This window comes from Aquila chrysaetos, chromosome 16, assembly GCF_900496995.4.
Source record: "Aquila chrysaetos chrysaetos chromosome 16, bAquChr1.4, whole genome shotgun sequence".
NCBI lineage: Eukaryota > Metazoa > Chordata > Aves > Accipitriformes > Accipitridae > Aquila > Aquila chrysaetos.
The window spans coordinates 27,606,978-27,628,168 of NC_044019.1; the positions used below are offsets into that span (position 1 = coordinate 27,606,978).

Genomic DNA, 21,191 nt, shown 5'->3' on the forward strand with positions numbered 1-21,191 from the left:
ACTGCAGTCTCTAACTAGAGAAGCTGAATCTTTTGACAGCAAGAAGTCTTCCCTATATGGCAAGTTCCCAAAATGATCAAGATAAACTATGGGTGAGAGTTGACAGTTTTATATTTTATAGACTTTACCGCACCTTTAAGTTAATTTCCTGACTGGAATTAATATTTGTTTGCACAACTATGGTTGCATTATTAGCACATGCCGAAGCCTCCCAGAGAACTGCCTAAATATTTTATGCAAAACTATCTTTTGTGCACAACTAAACAGCTTTTTGAACTTGTAATTGACCTGATGGGTTTAGTTGTGCATGTATGCTATTCCGTACTTTCAATTGCTGGTCCTTGGCATCCAATTCTTTTTGCAAGACATCTATCACCTGTGTCCTTCCCAGCATGACTTCTTCCTTTTCATGGAGCTTCTGTTTCAAGGCCTTCAGTAACTAGCAAAAAAAAAAAAAAAAAACAACCCAAAAATCAAGCAATCAATAAAGGAGTTAAAACTTTCAGAAGAGAAAAAGACTTACCTTTATTCTCCCAACCAGACATCTGAACTGTGCCGCAGAGGTTAGTAATGACATGATTCCAAATTCTGATGTCTAAGTCAAAGCAAGCTATTGAGTTTCCAAAGCAACATACCTGTTCTAGGTCAGCACTTGCATCAGATTTAGCAGCTAATTTAAAGAGCTCCTGCTCATGCTTTTCTCTCTGTGCTTCCAGTTCCTTTTCCTTTTCCTGGATAATGTTTTGAAACACACGTATCTAAAAACACATAGAAAGTAAATATGAAACCAGTCCACAAAGGTATAGTAAAAGTACACCGAATTGTCTAATGAAAGGTACAGCAAGATAATGTATTCTCTCTTAAGTCTGAGTTTTGCTTCCAGTTAACAGTAAAGCTACTAATCAGTCAGTGATTACTAACATCAGTGGTGCATGCGGATACACCTCCAACTTACAGAAGATTTGTCTCAATTCCACAAGAACAACCTTTAATGAGGAGCATGATACCATTCATTTTTGTTTAACATCACAGATCTTCAGCTTTCTTTTTTGGATGTCATTGTCCTGAGACTTCTAATTTCTAAAAGATTACACTGATCATGTTCCTTTGTAGCAAGTTTCTATCAATTAAGCCCAAACGACAGCTTTGAAACCTAGCTGACTCCTCCTCAAAAACCTGTATTCTACTCCCAACGTGTCTTTGTTAGCTATCTTACAATTTTTATAAGAGCTGGATATAACTTTTAGAAACTTGCTAACGATATTTTGAATAAATTCACATAAACTCCTACCCAGATTTATATCTGACAACATTATGCTCACCAAAATGGCTTTTACAGTCTCAACTGTTTGTCTTTCTTTCCTGTATTAAAACTAATTCTCTGTGTGCTGCTGAACAGGTGTGGTCACATTCAGGATCAAAAGTAGCATTTCTGTTACAGATAAAATAAACTCAGACATCAAATGATGTGGGAAATACTGAGACAAATAGTTTCATATGTGGTAGAACTCAAATGCTGAGAGAACAGACACATTGCATTAAAATCTAAGATTTAGCTTCCAAGGGAGTTGGAAGAGCCTGGTAACGTCAAGGAATGGGTAACATGCTCCCTAGTTCTGCCTTTTTTTTTTTTTTTTTTTTTTAAGTATTATTTAACAAGTTGTTGTTGTTTGTCTTGACCTGTTAATCAGCTGCTAACTTCTAGAAAAGTTTCCCATTAAGTATACCAAACTTCTTCATCTATTTTTCAGTCAGGAGACAAACACAATTTTTTCCCATGCTCTCATACCAAAAAAGTGTGTCAGATAGCTCACAGCACAAGTGAAAGCGATCTGTCAAACAGACATTTCTGCCAAGAATGGTTGCAATAATCCAAAAACACTACCAGCCATTGCACATGTGCATTTTTGCACCTTAAGATATAGTGCTACAAGAAAGAGATGTTTGGAGGTTCTTGAACTGGAATTCTGCACAACTCATTTCACTCCGTTACACACTAGTTCTTCCATGCCCAAACACCAGCCACATCCTTGAACTCCTTTCTTGCACAAAACTTTCAAATTCAATTATCACCAGCACAAACCGTCTACTGCTTCATTATTCTCTTTTCATCTGAACACCACAAAGATCTTTACTCAAGAATCATCCAAAACTAAAAATGGCATTTCTTAACTATTGAGATAGAAACACTACAGCCAAGATACCACTTCTTCCACCACAGAATGTAAATATTTTTGCAGTGTGTTTACTTACATTTTCCATATAGGTAGCTTCTTTTCCTTGGAAATGCTCTCTTTCTTTGCTCTGACTATTTTTAAGACTCTCAATCTGTTCCTGGAACAAGCTACATTTTTCTTCACTATCTCCAACCTTCTTGGTAAGATTCTGAACTAGAATCTGCATGCTTTGTAGTGATGACTCTTTAACAGCCAGCTGATTCTTTAGAATGCAAACCAAAAGACAATTAAAAGAATGGACCCAGAAAAAATATACAGCAATCATCATGAAGCCACCTCCTAGCCCCTCCCTCAGTTAAAGCAACATTAAACTCAAAATTCAGGTTTGTTTTTAATTTGAATGAAATTTGTCAGCAGATTCTGAAGTCGATACTCATACGTATAAATGTTACTGACAAAAGAAGTAAAGAAATATAGAACTAGTAACATAAAATAATCTGTAAAGAATTTTTATTCACATGAATAACTGTAGAGGATTTGTGCTTCAGAGAAGGATCCACCATATAACGCATCAGAATTCGTTGATTCCTTGAAACCTCTATGGAGATTTTATATTTGAGCTGCTAATATACCTTCAATTCTTCATTCGGCAAGAGTATTTCATTGGAAACACCACTTGATCCACAGGCTATCTGTAAATCGATGATATAAGCATCTCTTTCAGCTAACTTCTTTTCTTTCTCTGCCAGCATGGCATCCATTTCAGCCCCCCGACAGCGCTGGGCCTCCAGTTCAACACTCTGAAAATGAAAAGACAGCATTGCTTGTAATCTATACTTCCACCACCTACAGCAGAGAAGAACCGTTTGCATTATTTCCTTATTGCCTGTTTTAGGGTACTAAAAAAATGACAATCGAATTCATAACCTGGTTCAGTTTTAGGTGTAATCTGTAATTACTGAGCCTTTCTCTCTGAAATTCTGCAACAGTCACATTCCTGCCACTTTCCACAGTCATGTCCACAAAACACATCACTGCACAAAACAGCTAAAAACTGTAACATGAAGTCATCCCTTGCCTACATTTCCTCCTGTTATCTTACTTTTGTAACAAGAAAAACTGAAGCAAAACAGCATTTTTGTGCAAAATTAATTTTCAAACAACTACAAAAGCATGCTTGAGGATTCACTGCTCACTGAAGACACAGTGACAGAATTCTCACTGCGTTTGCTTGGGCAGGTTGTAGCGTATAAACTTCTCTCTCTACTCAACAGAAAACTCTCAGAATATCAGTTTAGTAATATAACATATAATTAAATATAAAAATATATACAAATAAATATATTTAAACATAATCCTACACCACAAATGTGAAAAACCAAACACTTAGCACCAAATAAAACACCACCTTTTTTTGTAACTCTTCATTTTTTTGTGTGAGCTGGGATTCTAGTTCTTCTATCCTTCTTCTCAGTACTAATATTTTTCCACGATTTGCCGCCGCATTTTCCTGGTCGCCATCTTTTGATGCCTGCAAAAATGGGAGTTTTGCATTCCGTAAATAGGTAACACCTGACTTCCGTACCTCCAACTATTCAGATAATACTGGTGAGAAAAAGTGGACTTTACTCATGGTTTGTGTTTCAGTTCTCTTATATATTACATATTCCATGTAGGAGCTAGACAAAGCAGGCACGTAATTTACATCAAGCTTGTAAAAATCTTTGTATTTAAATTATTCATGATTAATTTTTGCTGCAAAGTGGACTAAAACATGCAATAAGGGCATTCATTTCCTCTAGGAATTTTAACCCATATAATCTGGCAAATGTAGTCCATATAACTCAGAGGGAAAAAAGGACCATTGTGGGGGGGACAGGGAAAGGTGTAAACTAAACTGTTCCTAAGCATAGTGTTCCCATCAGAATTTCAGTACTTATAACTACTGGGTTATAAAAATTATTTGCCATTACAAAAGAAATCGAGTGCAACTGCTAAGAATATGTTTTATTAGCAAAATAGATTGGAAGCACAAATACTGCATGTCTTTGAGGACACCTAGGGACTTCAACAAACTGATCTGTTTCTGTCCCCTTTCAGCACACCTTTAAAAAACAACTGCCCTAGAAATATTAAAGCCTTACTAAAGTTATTTTAGAAGTGTTTGAAGTCAAAATATGCTATTTTGAAGAAATGCAAGTCTACTTACGCAACTGCGCTAGTACAAACATATGAGAATCCTTGTTAACAGTAAAACACTGGTCACTTAAATGAGACATTCCTACACTTAATTTACATTTTGCTACCTAGGACATTTTTATATTTCCATTTTTGTCTTGGACATTAAATTAACAAGTTAGGTTTTGTTTTCATTTCTCCTCAAAAACTTATCTTGCTGATTCATATGTGTTAAAACTTTGAGCTGCTAATAAGATGAAGATGAGTATGGATTTTTTACCAAAACAATTTGAAAGGAATGTACAATTTTCTATATTTCTATAGAAAGATAAAAGAAGAATGAAATAGAAACATATAGCTGGACTGACAGCACCCAGTCTACCCTGATCCTAAAATGACTCGGCTCAAAATGTGAACTTCAGTTCCACATTTGAGTCCAGCACGCAAAACTGTCTAGTCTTACACAAATTATGTCTGCTTTAAAATGCAAGGACACTTACTCTTTTTTGTTCTGCTTTTGCCTCTAAGCCTCCTGATATTGATAACTGTTTCTTAAGTTCTTCCAACTGTGAGGTTAATGATGCAACCTTGGCTTTGTTTTGCAGCTTCAACTTGGAAAGTTTGGCATCAGCAGATTCCTTCTCCTCCTACAAACATCAAAGTCATGAAGGACTAAATTAGCTACATGAACAAGTGCATCCTTCAATTCTTCAGAGAGAGAGAGAGAGAGAGAGAGAGAAATCTAAAGTGATTACCAAAAAAATCTTTCCCCTGAAGACACACTATAATGTCACATGCAACAGATCCACACATATGAAAGAAACCTCCTTTCATTATTTAACTCTCTGCACATGGTTATTATTCTTGTATAGAATCAAGAGCATTATGATGTTAGAAATTCTCCTATTTGTTGATAGCAATACAATTCAGGGCTTGATTTTTTAACAAAAAGAGGAGGTTTGGTGGAGGGGGGTTGATGCAAAGAGAAAGACACCTTCATAATACTATAAAAGCATATTTCATTTAAAGAGACGACTTAATTTACAATTGAGTTTTTTAACAGTATTTTTACACTTGGCTGTTCGCATCCACAGAAGACATCTTTTTAAAAGTGTAAAAATAAGTCTCTTGCAGGAACAGACCAACCTTATGACTAGTAAGAATAACAAACCCTCAAAAGTCTTCCGGATGTTAGATACAAATCCTTCCTAGTTCCATCCTTCCTAACGTCAGTCAAAAGCAGAGGATAATATATAGTAGCATTAACAGTAAGATCATTAAACAACAAAAAGACATTTATAGTGGAAGGAGAAATAAAAAATTATGTACAGAAATTCAATTTGAGGTAAGTTGGCATCTCACTAAATGCCCAGTAACGATTTGGATGGTGTTCTTCCCCATATTTAGCCTAAAATGACCATGCACCTCTAGCTCTTGGCAAGTCAGTCTGTCCCTTGCAATTATTAACTGCATCTGCTCATGCAAGGAACACCTTGCCTGTGTAATACCCAAACCCAGTTACAATTTTGGAAGAGAAGATACACTGGCAAAAAGCGGTAACATCCAGGAACCATAACAGCTAATTGTGACCAATGCTTCTTGCGTTCCTACAGTTGCTGTAACTGACTGTAAGCCTGTATCTATGAAAACAGCTCATGTTAAACAGGACGAAAGGGGTTTTTTAAACAGTCTTTTTGACAAGAATACATGCATGGTACCTTTAACTGAAGATCTTTATTTCGAAGCTCAGCATCCTTCTCTCTGACAAGCTCCTTTAGCTGTGTTACCAGCTGTTCAGTACTTGTCAGCTGTTCAGTCAAATCTGTCACCGACATGCTTCTTGCATCTTGTGAGCCTGCAGCCTGCAGACATTAAGTATACCTTGAACAAACAAAATGGTGCAGACAACACTGCTTCTGCAAGAAGTCTTCACTTGGTGTTTGTTTGGGGTTTTTTTTAAACACATTCAGCAAATCTTATTAGAGTGTAATAAACTAAAACTTACATGTACCATAGGTACCTATACCAGTCCGTTTTTAGCAAGTTTGATAGACACATGAAATTATAAATCTTAGAAACTGGTTTAGGAATATTAGTTTGAAATACAGCAAAACCATCAAAGGTATCTGAAACTGAATTTCCTCATTTACTGGATTTGCATCACAACAACCAGTAGTGGTGTTACTGAACCTAGTGGCAACACAGTATTGATACTGAACATACTAAACACAAAAAATACACTTGGGATAAAGCTTGTTTTCTTAAAGCAAGAGAAGCATAGTGAAGAAGAATAGAGCAGCTGTGTTATGCACAAGAGGTTAAACACCAAGCAGACAGAAAGCAAGAACCCAACCTGACTTTGAGAGTCCTAAAACTGAGTCATGGTAAAAACAGTTAAGCAACTTATTTATGAAAGAGCATATAAAGCACAAGTAATATATCATCAACTAAAGATCCTCTAAGTCAGAAATTCTTAAGAAAATATTATTTTAATAGTAATTCAGTACTTACTACTGTTTTGGAAGGAGAATCATCTCCACTACCCCATTTCCACATAGTTTCACGATGGCTATGAAAAAATAAATTCAATAATACCATAGTAAGTATCAGTGATTCTCAGATAACTGTAATTAACTCGCACTTCTCTCTACATATTTCACTGTAAAATGCTTGAAACTAATTGGTTTGTTCAATTCTGACAGCACCTCTGATCTCCACCACATTACTAGTTGTTGAGAAATAATGAAATTATGTATAAAATATGCATAATATGCCTTTTCTAAAAGCTGCTAGTCAGTAAAATGTCAATAGTATCAAAAATAATCCAAAGAAGTCTTTAAAGAGTAAATGCCATAAAGCATTGTTCAGCATAGTTGCTTCTCCCACATTTAAACAGAAGATACAAACCACATATAGTTTGCTAATATTTAACCTGACCTTAAACACTGCCTGCCACTGCAATATAACAGGGATTATAGCAACGAATATTTCTGTAAAATCATATATAAAGACTAAAAACATTAAAGAGCATCAAACTGCATTAATTGCTGTGTGACTGCTGCATATCTGAAAGACACAAGGAGTGTTGCAACCCTTGAGGTCACTGATCAGCATATAAAATGCCTGCATCTGAAACACCAGGAACAGCAAGTATTCCTTGCTTCTTTTGCTCACAGTCAAGCACCACAAATTTCTAAATGGCACCAAAGTACCAGACATAATTACAGTTTCTGATCAAAGAAAGCTGTAGCTTTCTAATAAACACAAGTACAGGCCATAACAAGGCTTTAAAAAGCAAAATCCTAAAGATCATGTAGGTACAAGGCAGCTCAAAGGTTAAGACCTTTACTGAATAATAGTGACAAACTTGGTTGAGAAAAAAAATGGGCAAAGTCTATAAAATAGCCCATGTAGTAAATTCCAAATTGTGTCTCAGAGAGATAATCTTAAGAGCAGACTAACATATCCTGCTCTGCCTCTGGATATTCCATCCACAGAGCAGCATGAACTGAGAAGAGAAGCTGTACCTGTTCAGTAATTTTCACTCTCAACTAGCAACACCCAGAGGAAAACAATCCATCCTTTCTAATCTGTATTACAGACTTTTGAAATATGCATACACAGATCAGTCTGAATTTGGAAAACAGTTTACAATAAACATTAGCACATAGCTTATCTTAAAAAGTATGCAGAATGCTAGCAGAGGCAGCTTTTAAAGCTGTTTATCACTTCGAAGCTAAACCCAGGAATCACAGACTGCAATCTATGGCCTACATTATCTACAAAGCCAAAGTGGATTACACCAAGAATCTTTTCGAACATTAAAATCAATAAACGAGCCATGGGCTTGAGGATCGGAATTACAGAACTTGTAAGTAAAAACCCCTCTCATAACTCCTCCAGAGCCGTAACATCAAATCTGTTCTCACTGAAAAGCTCATTTCTAGATACATAAAAGGGTTACCCAGGTACAAAGAGGACAAAATGACTCACTAGATGTAATGTGGTGGCACATTTGTATTTAATTTATGAATATTTTAGCTCATTTCCAGCTTCAACTGATGCAATACTTTTGCTCACTTCACATGCCGGCATTCCTACCTGAATACCTTAACCGCTACTTTCTGATGTATTTTTATTTACATCAGGGACACTAAATATTGACGAGTTTTCCAAATCAAGCTGGGAAACGAAACTGAACAGACTTTCCTTACCCAGCATGAAATCAACCAATAATGGGTTTTGCTCTTCTTCTGGGGTACAGACAGCAAGTTAAAGCACTAAAGTTGGTGAAGCTGCAATCTGAACGCTGGACTGCTCAACTCCATCCCTTCTCCTTGCAATACATCTAAACAGAATTCAATTAAGTTTTCTATCACCATTTTCCTTCCTTTGGAGGCCTATGTCCTGGACATAGCACTATCAGCGTAAGAGAAGCAGGAAGTCCAAATCATCTGTGGCTACCCTCTCTGAAGTTTTTACAGTGACAGATAATTTATCTTTCCCGCCTAAGTTTAAACTGCTCACCCTCACTTTCAAGGTTTCACACTGCTTCATCACTGCCAGTACCTCACCCTGCTCTTCATCTTGCATATTCTACTGTGTTGAATGACCATTCTTTGTCACTCACTACGCACTCATTTCCATTAATTTCTTCACTGAAGAACAAGCAGGATACTCAAACCGTTCACAAGTTCCACGAGATACAACAGAGGCCCACTTAATTTTATGAAACAAGTTTCTTCTGATGCTCGAAGTACAACTGGCTCTTATCACAACGGGATGTTACCAAAAAAAAGTCCCATTGGCAGCTTTGCCTTCGTACTCATCCATTCTGTTGTCCCAGCACTAGCTGCAGCCACATCCAGCTAAAAAAACCTAACCATGTATTATTCATCTGGGTAGTTTCTGGCCTACTTACTGCACTTAAGTCAGATATCACAGGACCCAGCTTAAGGGGCACTCGGGAGCACACAACAGCGGACAGGACAGATTTCAGGAGCAGCTCATACTGAAGCGGTCACAGAAATCCTACAGCTTGAGGGTGAGCAATCTACATGGTAAAGTACTGAACGGCATTGTTACAAACACCTACTCGGATGACTACGAGGCAGAAAAACGGTCCGCTGACTCCCACAGAAGTACTCGTGTTTGTCTAACTTTCCCCACATCTATTACAACACCATTCAGATACAAAAAAATGGCTTCAAAGAGCACTCCTTTGAGTTCTCACTATGAAGCTATTAAGGTAGGACCTTTCCTCCTTCTCTTGCAGAAATACAGATGATGGAAGAAAACCCTGAGGCAGAACTCCACTCCTCTTACTACCCAAGGAAGGTAATGGCAGTCCCCTTTCTCCTCTCTTCCACAAGACTAGAGCAGAAAAGCAGACAATAGCAGAAGTGTGTAAAAACTCACTAAAGTGTTTTATTATTTTAAATCCATTTCCTAGAACAATTTTGTGCTTTAAACATGCACACTGAGAGACAAGCATTTTAATATAATTATTTTCTTCTTATATCTGCAATTTTTGCTTTTGTCCTTGTTTGATGGCTTGCCAAGATGTTGGTTCTTCTGCTGAATAAGCTAAACTTGTTTTCAAATGGTCTGTGCCATCTACGACTTAAAAGCTCTTGGACAAAAACTGCACGAACACATGACATACAGCAAAGAAGCACAAACACTGAAGCCATGTTAATCAAACCACAAGCACTCTGTAAAGTTAATATAAGAGTACATTTATATGGCTATTACTGGTGTCTATTATAAGCACTATTTCTTAATAGCACTGACCGCATTTTCCTCTTAAAAATAATATACAAGGGAAGTACTCATTTGGAACAGTATACCGCTGGAGAAACAAGATACCAGCGCAGAGCCCCCAGCGAAGCGCAGGTGCATGTGGGGTGCAGAGAATTAGCTATTTCCATCCGAGCAGCCGGACGCAGTTCCCCCTGTTCGGTGTTTCTGCAGTGCAGTGCTATCAGCAGCCTGTGACAGGAGGCGTTAAGACACCAACCCACCTCCCCGCCCCGTTTTCGGCGGGGCTCCCCGTGCTGAATGCCTTCACCACAGCAAGCCCCAGGGCGGGGAGCACCTTTTAATCCCTTTCACACCCGGGCACAAGGCAGGGAGACCGGGCTGGCCGGGAGCCTTCCTCCCCGCCTCACCTCCCTGGGCACGGCCTGCTCTGCCAGCGGCCCAAGGGGGCTCTGGCGACGGGCCCAGAGAGGCGCGGCAAAGCCTAAAGGCGACGGGAAGGGAATAAAACACAGCCAGGCGGACCCCTGCCGCCCCACTCACCTGCGGGGTGCCGGTGGGGCGGCCGGGCCCTGCTCCTTCTTCTTCCTCCTCCTCCTCCTCCTCCACCTCCTCTTCCCTCAGCGCGGCCGCATCCGCCACGCCCCGGCGGGAAACGTCAGCCGGCGGCTGCCAGCGCCCCCTGGCGGCGCGGAGGACCGCGGTGCGGCAGCACTCGCATCCCCCCCCCCCCCGCAAATAAAACGAGAACAAAACGTTTTCCCGAGGATAAAATTAAAAATAAGCCCCCAAGACAATTAAAAAAAAAAAAGAGAGAGAAAGGTAAACGTTCAGTGGAAGAGAGCAGAATGGTCAAGGAAAGGTTGGAGGGCCACTTTCCTCAACCTGAGGAAGAATTTGTAGGGGGGAGAAGGGTAACCCTGCAAAAAAGGACCAGAATATCTTCCGCCTGTATGGGACTATGACAGCAATGGTCTTAAATTTCAGCAAGGAACATGAAGTTAAACGTTAGGAAAAAGTGAGGCCCTGTGATGAATTTCCTGCAGAGGGAAGGAATTTCGTTCAGCGGCGGGTTTCGAGGTTAGCGAGGGTGCACAGAGCGTCACGAAAATCCGCAGCCGGCCCGTGCCGACCAAGGAAAGGGGCTCGGACGCGTCGTGGAGAAACCCAGGAGTGAAGCGTTGACGTGCGTGAGGTTTCCCAGCCAAACTGGGGCACCCCAAACGTGGTTTTACACCCTTCAAAGGGTCAGGTACGACACGATGCTGGCGTTACCTTGGTTGTTCGGGGTATCTTTTATCCTTCACGGACAGCTCTAAGCTTCCAAGAAGCAAAGTCCTTCTTTCCAGGGCCAGGCTGTCCTTACGTTTGTTATACTTACACGTGCACAATGCCAGTCTCCAGTAAAATTCCACTACTTCACATTATACGCTGCGATGTAGTGAAGTAATATATACCCTAACAAAGTTAAACACTTTGATACGATAAAGGCTGGTTGCTGTATAGTTAGGGAAGGGAATTTCCATAACAATTGTTACATTGATCTTGCTTTCAGGGAGAGAGATGGATCGAAAGTCCTTTTTCTAAGCAGAAAAAAGAAAACCACCTCCAGCTTTCTACGGGTATAAGTACAAAAGCAAGCTGTACATTGCATCTGGCAGCAGCGGCTTTTGTATTTTGCCTTCTGTAATAGGTTAGATAGTCATTTTTCCTGCGTGCAAACTGCAGCTTTCTAGCAGTATTTGGCACTGTCTGGTTTCTGGTGTGTCCCAGCTACAGCCTGGGCATTTTCCAGACAAGCATGAGTTCAGGCTCTTTTCAGCGGTGCCCGGTGCCCGGACCAGAGGCAACGGGCACAATCCGAAACCCAGGACGTTCCCTCTGAACATCAGGAAACACTTTTTCACTGTGAGGGTGTCCGAGCAGGGGGTTGGAACAGATACCTCCAGAGGTCCCTTCCAGTCTCAGCCAGTCTGTGATTCTATGACTTCCCACCAGTCCCTCAGTTCCTTGTAATTAGCTGTTACAACCAGAAAAGAGCTAAATTCCAGTCCATCCAGTAACAGGGCCATGATTAGATATAAATAAGAGTCAAGAAATTATCATGCACGTTAACCCTACTGTTACACAGAGTGAAAAATCACTGACTTAAGAATAGGGATGGATGTAAAAGTGAACAGTCACAAAAGTACACACGAATGACCAATTAATGCTACAGAAAATTTTATAACAACCTGATGGGGGTTATTTGCTCTGTAGCTCAGAGCAAAAGACAGACCTGTCTTTAAAGCATATAGAAACCTAAAGCAAAACCAATTATTTGCACCGATGCGATACTTGTGCGCAGAATTGATCCCTGGCACCCTGTACTATATTGTCTTATCACCGCTAAATGGAATTGTATTTGATCTAAGGTTTTGATGGCTCTGGTCACCCACCTTTGAGGGCTGGCCATCAAATCTGGACGTAATAGAGCAGCAGTGGGCGAAGTGCCAAAGTTCAAGCACCAGTCCCTGTTAAAAAACTCTTTCTGCAGGAGAGAGCTCACCCGTCAGACCACGCCAGCTTAGAAGACACAAATATATACCAAAACACGAAACCCTGCATCACAATTTAGCTTGTAAATAGCATGAGATGAGAATCAGCCTACGTAACTAATCTGCCCTTCCCAGGAGAGAGACAAAAGGGATACTTTCCACTTGAAATCTAGTCATTTTTTTGAAAGTTGTTTGCTATCACAGCAAATTCTCTTGCTTTGCTACATGCATTCTCACCACAAGAATTAAACAATGTTCCTGTTGATCTTTACAAAAGAAGTGGCCTTCTAGAGTACAAACCACAAGGACTCGTTGCTCAAGCTGCCCGGAGAAAAGAAAGAAAGGAGAAATATGATAGATTAGACAAGAAAGTATTCAAGGCTATCAAAACCCAAATATTAAAAACTATTTTTCAAACTATTATCAGACAGACAAAATACAGAGCTTCTTTTTGTGCTTATAAAAAAAAAAAAAAAAAGAATCTTTTACTATGCAGACCATACAGCAATAAAACAGGTTTAAAAGTGCCAACCATCAAAAGAGGGACATTGGCAATATAGTAGAGAAAAAAAAAAAAAAACGGTTTAAGCATAAGGAATCTATCAGCTTGTCTAAGACAAGTTAATTTCTTTGCTACAAACCTTCCCACAACTGTATATTGAGTCCATGCTTTAATACCACTTTTTCATCTGAGATGAGCAAGAGCTTGACAAAAGGTGGTGCATCAGTGGAAAAAGTCACTGCCCAGAAATTACTGTCTCCTAAGTGTCTGCTTTTGTTAACAAGATGGGAAATAAAAAGGTGGAAGGACAAGAGAGTGGGAAATCAAGGACTGTTTTCTTCTTTCTAGCACAACATTGAATCACCATTTCTAGTACCTGTTGGATTGAGAATGCACATCAAAAGGTTCAAAGTATAATTAGCCTGTGAGAGAGGAGGAAAATACTGTCTTCCAGTTGCCTGGCTTCACAAATATCAACTAAAATGCTTTCTATTCAAACTGACTACACTCTTCAAGCCAACAGTTTTTATTAAGATCATTTACAACTTGGGGAGTATCACATGTAACCGTTTTCCCTCCTGAAACAGGTACCAGAAGTTAGCTAAAGCTAAGAACTAAGTGGGGGGAGAAGAGGGAGTAGAAGAAACAACCAATACTTCCCCAAAGAAGTCTAGTCAGTACGTAGGAGAAAAAAAACACGCGATAGCGGAAAACTGCAGACAGGATTGCTCCCACAGCAGTCACAGTAAGGATGTTACATGCCACGCTTCAGCTGTTAAAGCAGTCACGCATGCAGAACTCTTTTTTTCCTCAAATCATGGCATATTCGTATCTCCAAGACGACAATTCTCAAGTAGAAGAGATTGAGGGACCACTTATTCTACTGCTTCCCCCCAGTGCCATGTTAGTTCACCTAGAGAAAGATCACTAACCCTCCTCATTTCCAAGCACAGAATGCTTTGGGTTGGAAGGGACCTTTAAAAGTCATCTAGCGCAACCCCCCTGCCATGAGCAGGGACATCTTCTACGAGATCAGGTCGCTCAGAGCCCTGTCCGACCTGACCTTGGATGTCTCCAGGGATGGGGCATCCACCACCTCTCTGGGCAACCTGCTCCAGCGTTTCACCACCCTCATCGTAAAACATTTCTTCCTTCCATCTAGTCTGAATCTATACCCTCTTTTAGTTTAAAACCATTACCCCTTGTCCTATCAAACAGCTCCCTAAAGCAAATAACCACTCTGCCAAAGCTAACCGACTACACGTAGCACCCACCTCCAGAGAAGAAGTGAGAGAAGTCTACTTGCGACTTGTTGAGTCTCTGGATGGGAAGCGTGGATGCATCTCACGCGGAAACGCCTAGAGTCATGTCCAGCTGTAAACAGCGCGCCAATAAGTAGCCACACTCTCCACATTTTCTTTTTTGACATTTTTATTAATCAAAGACAGGATGATTCCCATATTTCGAGTGATCAGAGAGATCCCAGGATGCTTTCATAGCTAAGATAAGCTTAACTAAAAGATACATTGCAGAATATATCATGGAGTTGGAGTAACACCCTTGTTATGACCGGGTGAACTGGTGTCACTGGCACCCTGCGTAGCACAAGCGAGCATCCTCAGAAAGAGAATACACCATTGGCAATGGACCACAACTCCTGCAGGACATGCCAAGAGCTCCAGAAGAGAAAAAGCAGAATTTGACATTGTACCTGACTGAGAGGGTCCCCAGCTACCAGAGAAGTATCAAAGGTCTGTCTCCGCCACTGAGGCAGAGCAATGTACATACTATTTCAGCTCCAGACCTCTTACACATCCAAACTGAGCGTTTTTTTCTTCATGCTATATAAATACATGTATATTTTGTACTGGCATTTATAGAGTTGCATAGAAGTCAAAATATAAAGTTCTGCAAGGTTTTTTTAATACTCTTAGGTGGGAGCTTGAAGGGTTAAGTTTACATGTCAGTTTTTTCAACAAAAACCAAAAGCTGACTACGTGGGAAAATAAACTAGATGTGCCACTTCAATTCCTTAGCATTTTATAATTTTCAGTATACCAATAAATACTCAGTGCAAAGCACATGCTTAGTTAAAATCTTAGACATGGATAAAGTATAAGGGTGGACAAAAGCAGCTAATGTGTCGTCTGCATGCTCACGGAAATATAAAAAGAGGGGAAAGTGTTTCTCACTTACAGCATTATTTTCGTTTTGGTTTAGGAAACATAGATGCTTCCTCCCAAAATAACAACACTTACAAGGATGTATCATTGGCTTGTAAAAAGAAAAGAAAAATGTTACAGTGATGGGAACAAAGAGTCTACATCACTTGAAACTAAATATTGCCACAGTCATCATGAAGACTGCAGCAAGTTTATACTTATGATCCAACACTTCTTGTGTTGAGGGCAAATTCACTGCTTGGTGTATGACAAGGGAGCATTCCCCCCCCCCCCCACAAAAAAAAAACCACCCCCAAAAATCCCAACAAAAATAATTACAGTTTTAAGAAATTATAGCTTTCCAGCATAAAACCTATAGTATTCCTTCCCTTCCACATCACCCACAGAAGTTTGCCCAGGTTCTCCACAAGATGACACTACTTCCTAACAAGTTATTTTCCCCATGAAGAAGGCAGGGCAAAATACACGAATTCCCTATAACTTGTAACAATATACATCTCCTTCCCGTGAATGGAGACAGTGATTTAACAGATGGAACCTCAGGAAACAGAATTTAAAATTAAAAGGTAACGTTTCTGCCCACGATTAGGAACTGAAAGTGTGAAAAGTACAATTCAGAAGAGCGTTAATGATTTTGTATAACTTCAGCTTGAAAGTACGGCATACAAATCAGGATTATTACAGAAGCATCCATAACATGGTCATTACAGAGGCAATACTGAAGGCTGCTTTGTTAACCCTAGTAATTGTGCTCTCATTGCACAAGTCGTGTTGGCAGCAAAAGAATTCAAAATTATCCAACTGGAAGAATTCAGCAATATCATTCACACTGCACTGGGATGCCTTCCAGCAGGAGAAAGTTCTCAATTTACCTACAAAAAAAAAAAAAAAAATTAAACAAATTAAGAGAATATTGAAAGTAATACCATTTTCGGTACGGAGAGAGAATCACTGCCTAGACTGTCACATACTTGCTTTTTTAGCTTCTTTCAAGTGTTTGTAAGTTTCCAAATTTGCCTTCACTAGGAATTTAGTAGTGTGAATAGCGACAGCAAGCCATGGCCCTGCCTCCACAGCACTCTCTTGTAGCTCTTAGGCATGGGTTAAGAAAGATTTCCAGCTCAAGCTTACCAGTGCTTCCAATTCAGTCCAAATGACCCACTGGGAGATACAGGGTGAAGCTTGAGTGATACCTACTCTGGGGCTCCTGCCAGAGAAGGGTAGCGCATCACCATCCAGCTCATCCCGCTGGATCTAACCAGCTTCATTTCCAGAAGCAACATGCAGAAGACAGAGCTTGAAGAGCAGAAGAGTCCTCCCCTTTTCTTGCTCATTCCCCTGGACACCAGAGATCAAACACCTTGTCTTCCACTGACCCTAGCTTGACACCTCAAGTACTCGACTCCCGACTCTGCCGATGGACAACCGCCCTAGGCTGCATGCTAGAAAGCCTACGCTTTGCGCTCATGAAGATTTAGGCTCAAGGGAAATAGCAAAAGAGAAAATTCCTTCCGATGCAAGCAGCACAGAGCAGCATCCTGGTCCAGCGGCGTTAGAAGAAGCTTCATTCCTCCACGCCAAGGCATGAGCTTTAGCAGGGACCCTGCCAGGGAACAGAGCGGTCCCAGCCCATCTGGGCTCCCGCTGTCCAAAGCCAGCCCAAAAGTCTTTCTAGAGCAGAGGGAACCAGTTGGGAAAGCAGGAGATTATTTCAGTTGACTTCGTACTTCTGTGTTTCCAATGAAACTCCCGTCACCGGTAGTAAGAGAGTTACTTAAATGTTATTTAACAACTAGAACAATAACTCTATGCGCTCAACATCCTTGACCGTCTTTCTGAGATGCAGGTCACTTCCCCCTCAGTAAAAGATAATTTATTTTAATAGTGTCAATTCATAAACAACTGAGTCTTCACCTGCAGGTTTATTTTGTGGGTTACACATGCTTTATCTGGTTTTAGAGAGTAACGAATTCAGGGCAAAGGTTTTGTATTTTAAAGTCAATGCTGTCTCCTGTTTTTTTGCATCTCCCTTGGGTGGTAGGTTTTTTGTTGGTGGGTTTTTTGTTGGGTTTTTTTTTTTTTTTTCAAATCTGGATATACAGTTATCTGTGTATATGCTCATACAAGTATAAATCAGCTATCTAAATCATCATTATCTTTATTAGTTGCTTGGATATAAGCATGACCTTCAAAAGTATTTGCAGCCTTCTTTTGAGTGAGGCTAAGAAATGCACACTAAGGCCAGATTACAAGCATACAGGCAATGAAAACTGATATAACCATGTTTATTTTAGTTCTGTGGAACAGTATACATACCAAATTTCATCTGCAAGCAAGTATCTTCAGTCGCTAAGCAAGTACTATTGGTCTTGCACAAGGAAGGGCTGTTCTCGCAGTGGTAGCACCTTAGGGTATAACCTAAGAAGACAAGGGTTTATCTTTACTGAATAGTAAAGTACTGAAACAGCAGCATTAAAAAGGGAAAAGAGGTCAATCACTATCTGCATCTAACTGTCAGAAAACATATGCCTGGTTATTAAACTCAAGACTTAAGCTAAAATTTACAAGCTTTTGTCAGGGTACAAATTGAGAGAGGCAGTTTTGAAAGGAAGATTTTGAAGCATGTACTTAGGCCATTTTTCAAACCACTTACCTTTATGTGCCTGCAGAACAAGATACTAAATGTCTGTTTCTTTTATCTACTCTTAAAGACTGCCTTTTCCAAAAGGACAGACAACAAGAGACACTTTCAGCAGAATTTTATTCTAGCCCTTCTTTATTTCATCTCATTTCTCTCTCGTGCTATACACCTACTTTCCAATTTACATACCAGGAATCCAATCTTCTAGCAGCAAAACACACCAGTCTGTTGCCATATTAAGCAGCATCATATTCTGCACCCAATTCTCTCTTCTGACCAAAGACAATCAGCAACAGAAACTAAGCCCGACTTCGATGGTTTCTGTCATTCGCCAAAGTCATATCAAATAATCCAGGCTTTTCCTTGTTATTTTTCCTTCCCTGACATTTTTTTCCATGATTTCCTCAGCCCCGGTCATAACATCACAGCAGGAAAGTACCTCCCTTTTACTCACCGCAACTGCAAAAAGCAACCAGAACAATGCAGGCAGTTAATATGACGCAGTTCATCTTGATCATGCTTCTTGCCTAAGTTGGAGGCATAAACACACGTTACATGTTTATTATATTTAACAGCTACATGAAACTAGCAAAATACATGGTGAGGAATCGAGGTTTCAAGACTCGATTCAGTACGGAGCTGAAGGCATTGGCCAGGAAAACCAGTAAAAGAGAAGAGAGAAAAGTAACTTTGCACTTTCCAAAAGAGGATTTTTATTCTGAGAACTGAGATTTGAGCCCTGACAGGCTGTAGACGGGTCTCCTTGCTCCCCTCCGATTACACCATTCCACAGGTCTCCCTATTTCTTACAGCTACAAATGCACCCAACAAAAAAGAGAGACCATTTAGATCTCAAATGCTTTTTCTTTTACAGCAATTCCCCAATAACCCTGGAGCCAGACTGTGCTCCTTTCTTCTCTCTCATGGGGCTGCAAGAGATTTGTCTGCACTACAGGGGGCTTTTGCCTCTCCTCTCCCAAAATTTCTCCCTCTCACTGAAGGACTGACCTGCAATAACGCACCAAGCGACCGCAGTGGTGGCTTGAGTCCTCCGCGATCACTGTATTCCACAGGTAGCAGTGAGCTAGGAAGGTGAGGATTTTTTTTAACATAGACAACTCCAAGGCAGGACTCGTTAGATTTCTGCACACAGGTTCTGAACTACAAACAATAATATCTACTACTAAAAAAATCTCTGCTATTGCAGAGTAGGCTACTCAGACTCAGTATCAAGCAGATACAAGGGGGAGAGAGGGAGAGAGGGGCCGTACTGGTGCTAGGAGGGCATGATTTCATGTTTGTCTTCAGAGCTCAAGTGGGATTGCAAGTCCCAAAAAATTAAAGGCATTCAGATAACAAGTTTCACTTACGATAAGACTGCAGTAAAACAGTTACATTGCTGCTCTTGACCCTGTTAATACTGCTTGAAGCTATTTCTATATGCAGCTCAGAGTCTAGCGTGGCAGACCACAATCATGTTGAGATGGAGTTTTTCCCTCCCAGAAGACTGACTGTGGACTTCAAAAGACAATTTCATAATAAAACAATATGAAATTCTTTTCAACCTTAAGTCTAGTTCATTTTTCTACTGACAAAAATGACCCAAATCACAAAATAAACCCCATCCCAAAACCAAAACCAAACCACTAACTTTTTTTCCTGTCTGTATGATTTCCTACTGAGCAGGAGAACTAGGAAAAAACCAAACCCATCATGTGCAGGACGAGACGATTTTCTGGGGTAAACAACTTTGTGAAAAGCCTTCCAAGACCAGAGGCTCATCCCACAGTGACGTGAATCTGTGGGAGTGCTGCTAGTCTGGTGGTTAAAGCAAGAGCCATTCTGGACAGCAACAAGAACCTCCCTGGGAACTTCTCCATCTTCCCAGAGCCCTCAATCGCCCAATGCCGTTGGCAGAGTAAAACAGTTTTGCCTTTTAGCAAAACCAAGTCGTGAGCAGAATAAATATAAGGCAGGTTAGTAAAAATCATCATAGCCAGCATAACAGCTTTGACAGCAGCCATTCAACCAATCTATTTTTGTGAAAATGAGTAATTTTGTTTTGTACTCCTGAACAAAGAGATGAGAAAACAGTGAAATTTTAGCTTAGAATATACGTATATAGACAGCAAGTCACAACATAGCTTAAAAGAAACAAAACAGGAACACTTCCTCAACTGAATTTTCTAAACTGCTGCTTTAACTCAAGCATCCAACCAGTCTCAGTAACAAGAAATATCGAGAAACAGCAATTCCAACAGCAAGAAAGGCTTTGCTGCCTTGGTGGCGAACCAGAAGCGTTCCCCTGCAGTCCCACCTGGGAGAGCACACAGTTACAAAAGCTACGCTGCTACTTTCATCATAACCTCAGAGCACAAAAAAGGCAAGAAAAAGGTAACTAAGGCTACGAGCCCCACTCCTGGGCCCCCCCCCAATCTGTTTTGGTTTTTTTTTTTTTTAAGTTAACTGCATTTTTTTTTTTTTTTTTTTTTTTTTTTTTTGAACTGCAGCACACCCCGGGTAGTGTCTGCACCCCCCCCCAAGCCTTGGCCGCTGCTCTCCGGCCGTCGCTGCTGCGGGCTGGGGTGACTGGGGGGGTCTCCCCGGTGGGAGTCCCGGTTCCCCCCTTGCCCTGCGGGCGGATCGATGCGGATCGATGCGGATCGGGTCCGCAGCCCGCCCCGCTTAGCGCACTGCGGTGCGGCCGCTCCGCCGGCATGACTCAGACCCGGGGAGCGGCAGCCCAGAAATATAGAAAAAACGATCCGCACCCCCCCCCCCCCACCTCGGGTTAATACGATATAAATACAGATTTCCACCTAAAACCTGCCCCCCCCCCGTCCCTCCCCATTCTGAAGAAAAGGTTCTTCTGCCCGCTTGTGTGTGTCCCCCCCCCCAGCCCCGACCACCATTTCACCTCAGCCAGGCTCCCAGCGAGACGAGGGGCTGCCCCCCCCCAAAATAAAAATCCCCCTGTGCCCCAACGGGCACCGAGAAGCACCCCCCCCCCCCCCTTACCTACCCCCGATCACCGGGTACCGACCAGCCCCGCACCGGCTGCTGGAGGCGGGACGGCGACACGGGGGGGGGGCCTGCGGTGACAACGCTATCGCGATAGGCTGTGCCACACACACACACACACCCCCCGGGGGCGGAGCAACGGCTGTGGCCCGGCCCGGGGAGGGGAAAGGGGGGGAGAAGAGGGATCGTGGG

The 21,191-nt window shown here is 41.1% G+C and overlaps 2 protein-coding genes across 17 annotated transcripts in view; both read right to left on the bottom strand.

Moving 5' to 3' along the window:
* The window catches only part of LOC115352223 (golgin subfamily B member 1-like), a 45,465-nt gene extending 34,719 nt beyond the window's left edge, over window positions 1-10,746 (bottom strand). For 10 of the 13 annotated variants that reach the window (XM_030040046.2, XM_030040045.2, XM_030040048.2 and 7 more), the window contains exons 1-9: window positions 10,659-10,744; window positions 6,867-6,924; window positions 6,074-6,217; window positions 4,856-5,002; window positions 3,586-3,708; window positions 2,810-2,977; window positions 2,254-2,439; window positions 636-758; window positions 326-439 (exon numbers count right to left, since the gene is read on the bottom strand). In XM_030040046.2, the coding sequence (XP_029895906.1) occupies window positions 326-439; window positions 636-758; window positions 2,254-2,439; window positions 2,810-2,977; window positions 3,586-3,708; window positions 4,856-5,002; window positions 6,074-6,217; window positions 6,867-6,911 (1,050 nt within the window). In that variant the 5' untranslated portion in view covers window positions 6,912-6,924; window positions 10,659-10,744. Of the gene's footprint in view, window positions 1-325; window positions 440-635; window positions 759-2,253; window positions 2,440-2,695; window positions 2,978-3,585; window positions 3,709-4,855; window positions 5,003-6,073; window positions 6,237-6,866; window positions 6,925-10,658 lie in introns of those variants that run through there. The other 3 variants (XM_030040049.1, XM_030040044.1, XM_041128977.1) reach the window with 3 other exon arrangements.
* Window positions 10,747-14,567: 3,821 nt separating this feature from the next.
* Window positions 14,568-21,142, bottom strand: CD59 (CD59 molecule (CD59 blood group)). Of its 4 annotated transcripts, none has more exons than XM_041128991.1 (5): window positions 21,001-21,081; window positions 19,001-19,062; window positions 18,433-18,510; window positions 17,654-17,755; window positions 14,568-16,209 (listed from the first exon to the last, which is right to left on the bottom strand). In XM_041128991.1, exons 3-5 carry the CDS (start codon window positions 18,494-18,496, stop codon window positions 16,016-16,018), a joined length of 360 nt encoding a protein of 119 aa, XP_040984925.1. In that variant the 5' UTR covers window positions 18,497-18,510; window positions 19,001-19,062; window positions 21,001-21,081; the 3' UTR covers window positions 14,568-16,015. The 4 variants fall into 4 exon arrangements, with proteins under 4 accessions (XP_040984925.1, XP_040984923.1, XP_040984924.1 ...); XM_041128989.1 differs by having other exon boundaries at window positions 18,433-18,505; window positions 18,987-19,062; XM_041128990.1 differs by lacking the exon at window positions 19,001-19,062 and having other exon boundaries at window positions 18,433-18,505; window positions 21,001-21,142.
* Window positions 21,143-21,191: the final 49 nt, after the last annotated feature.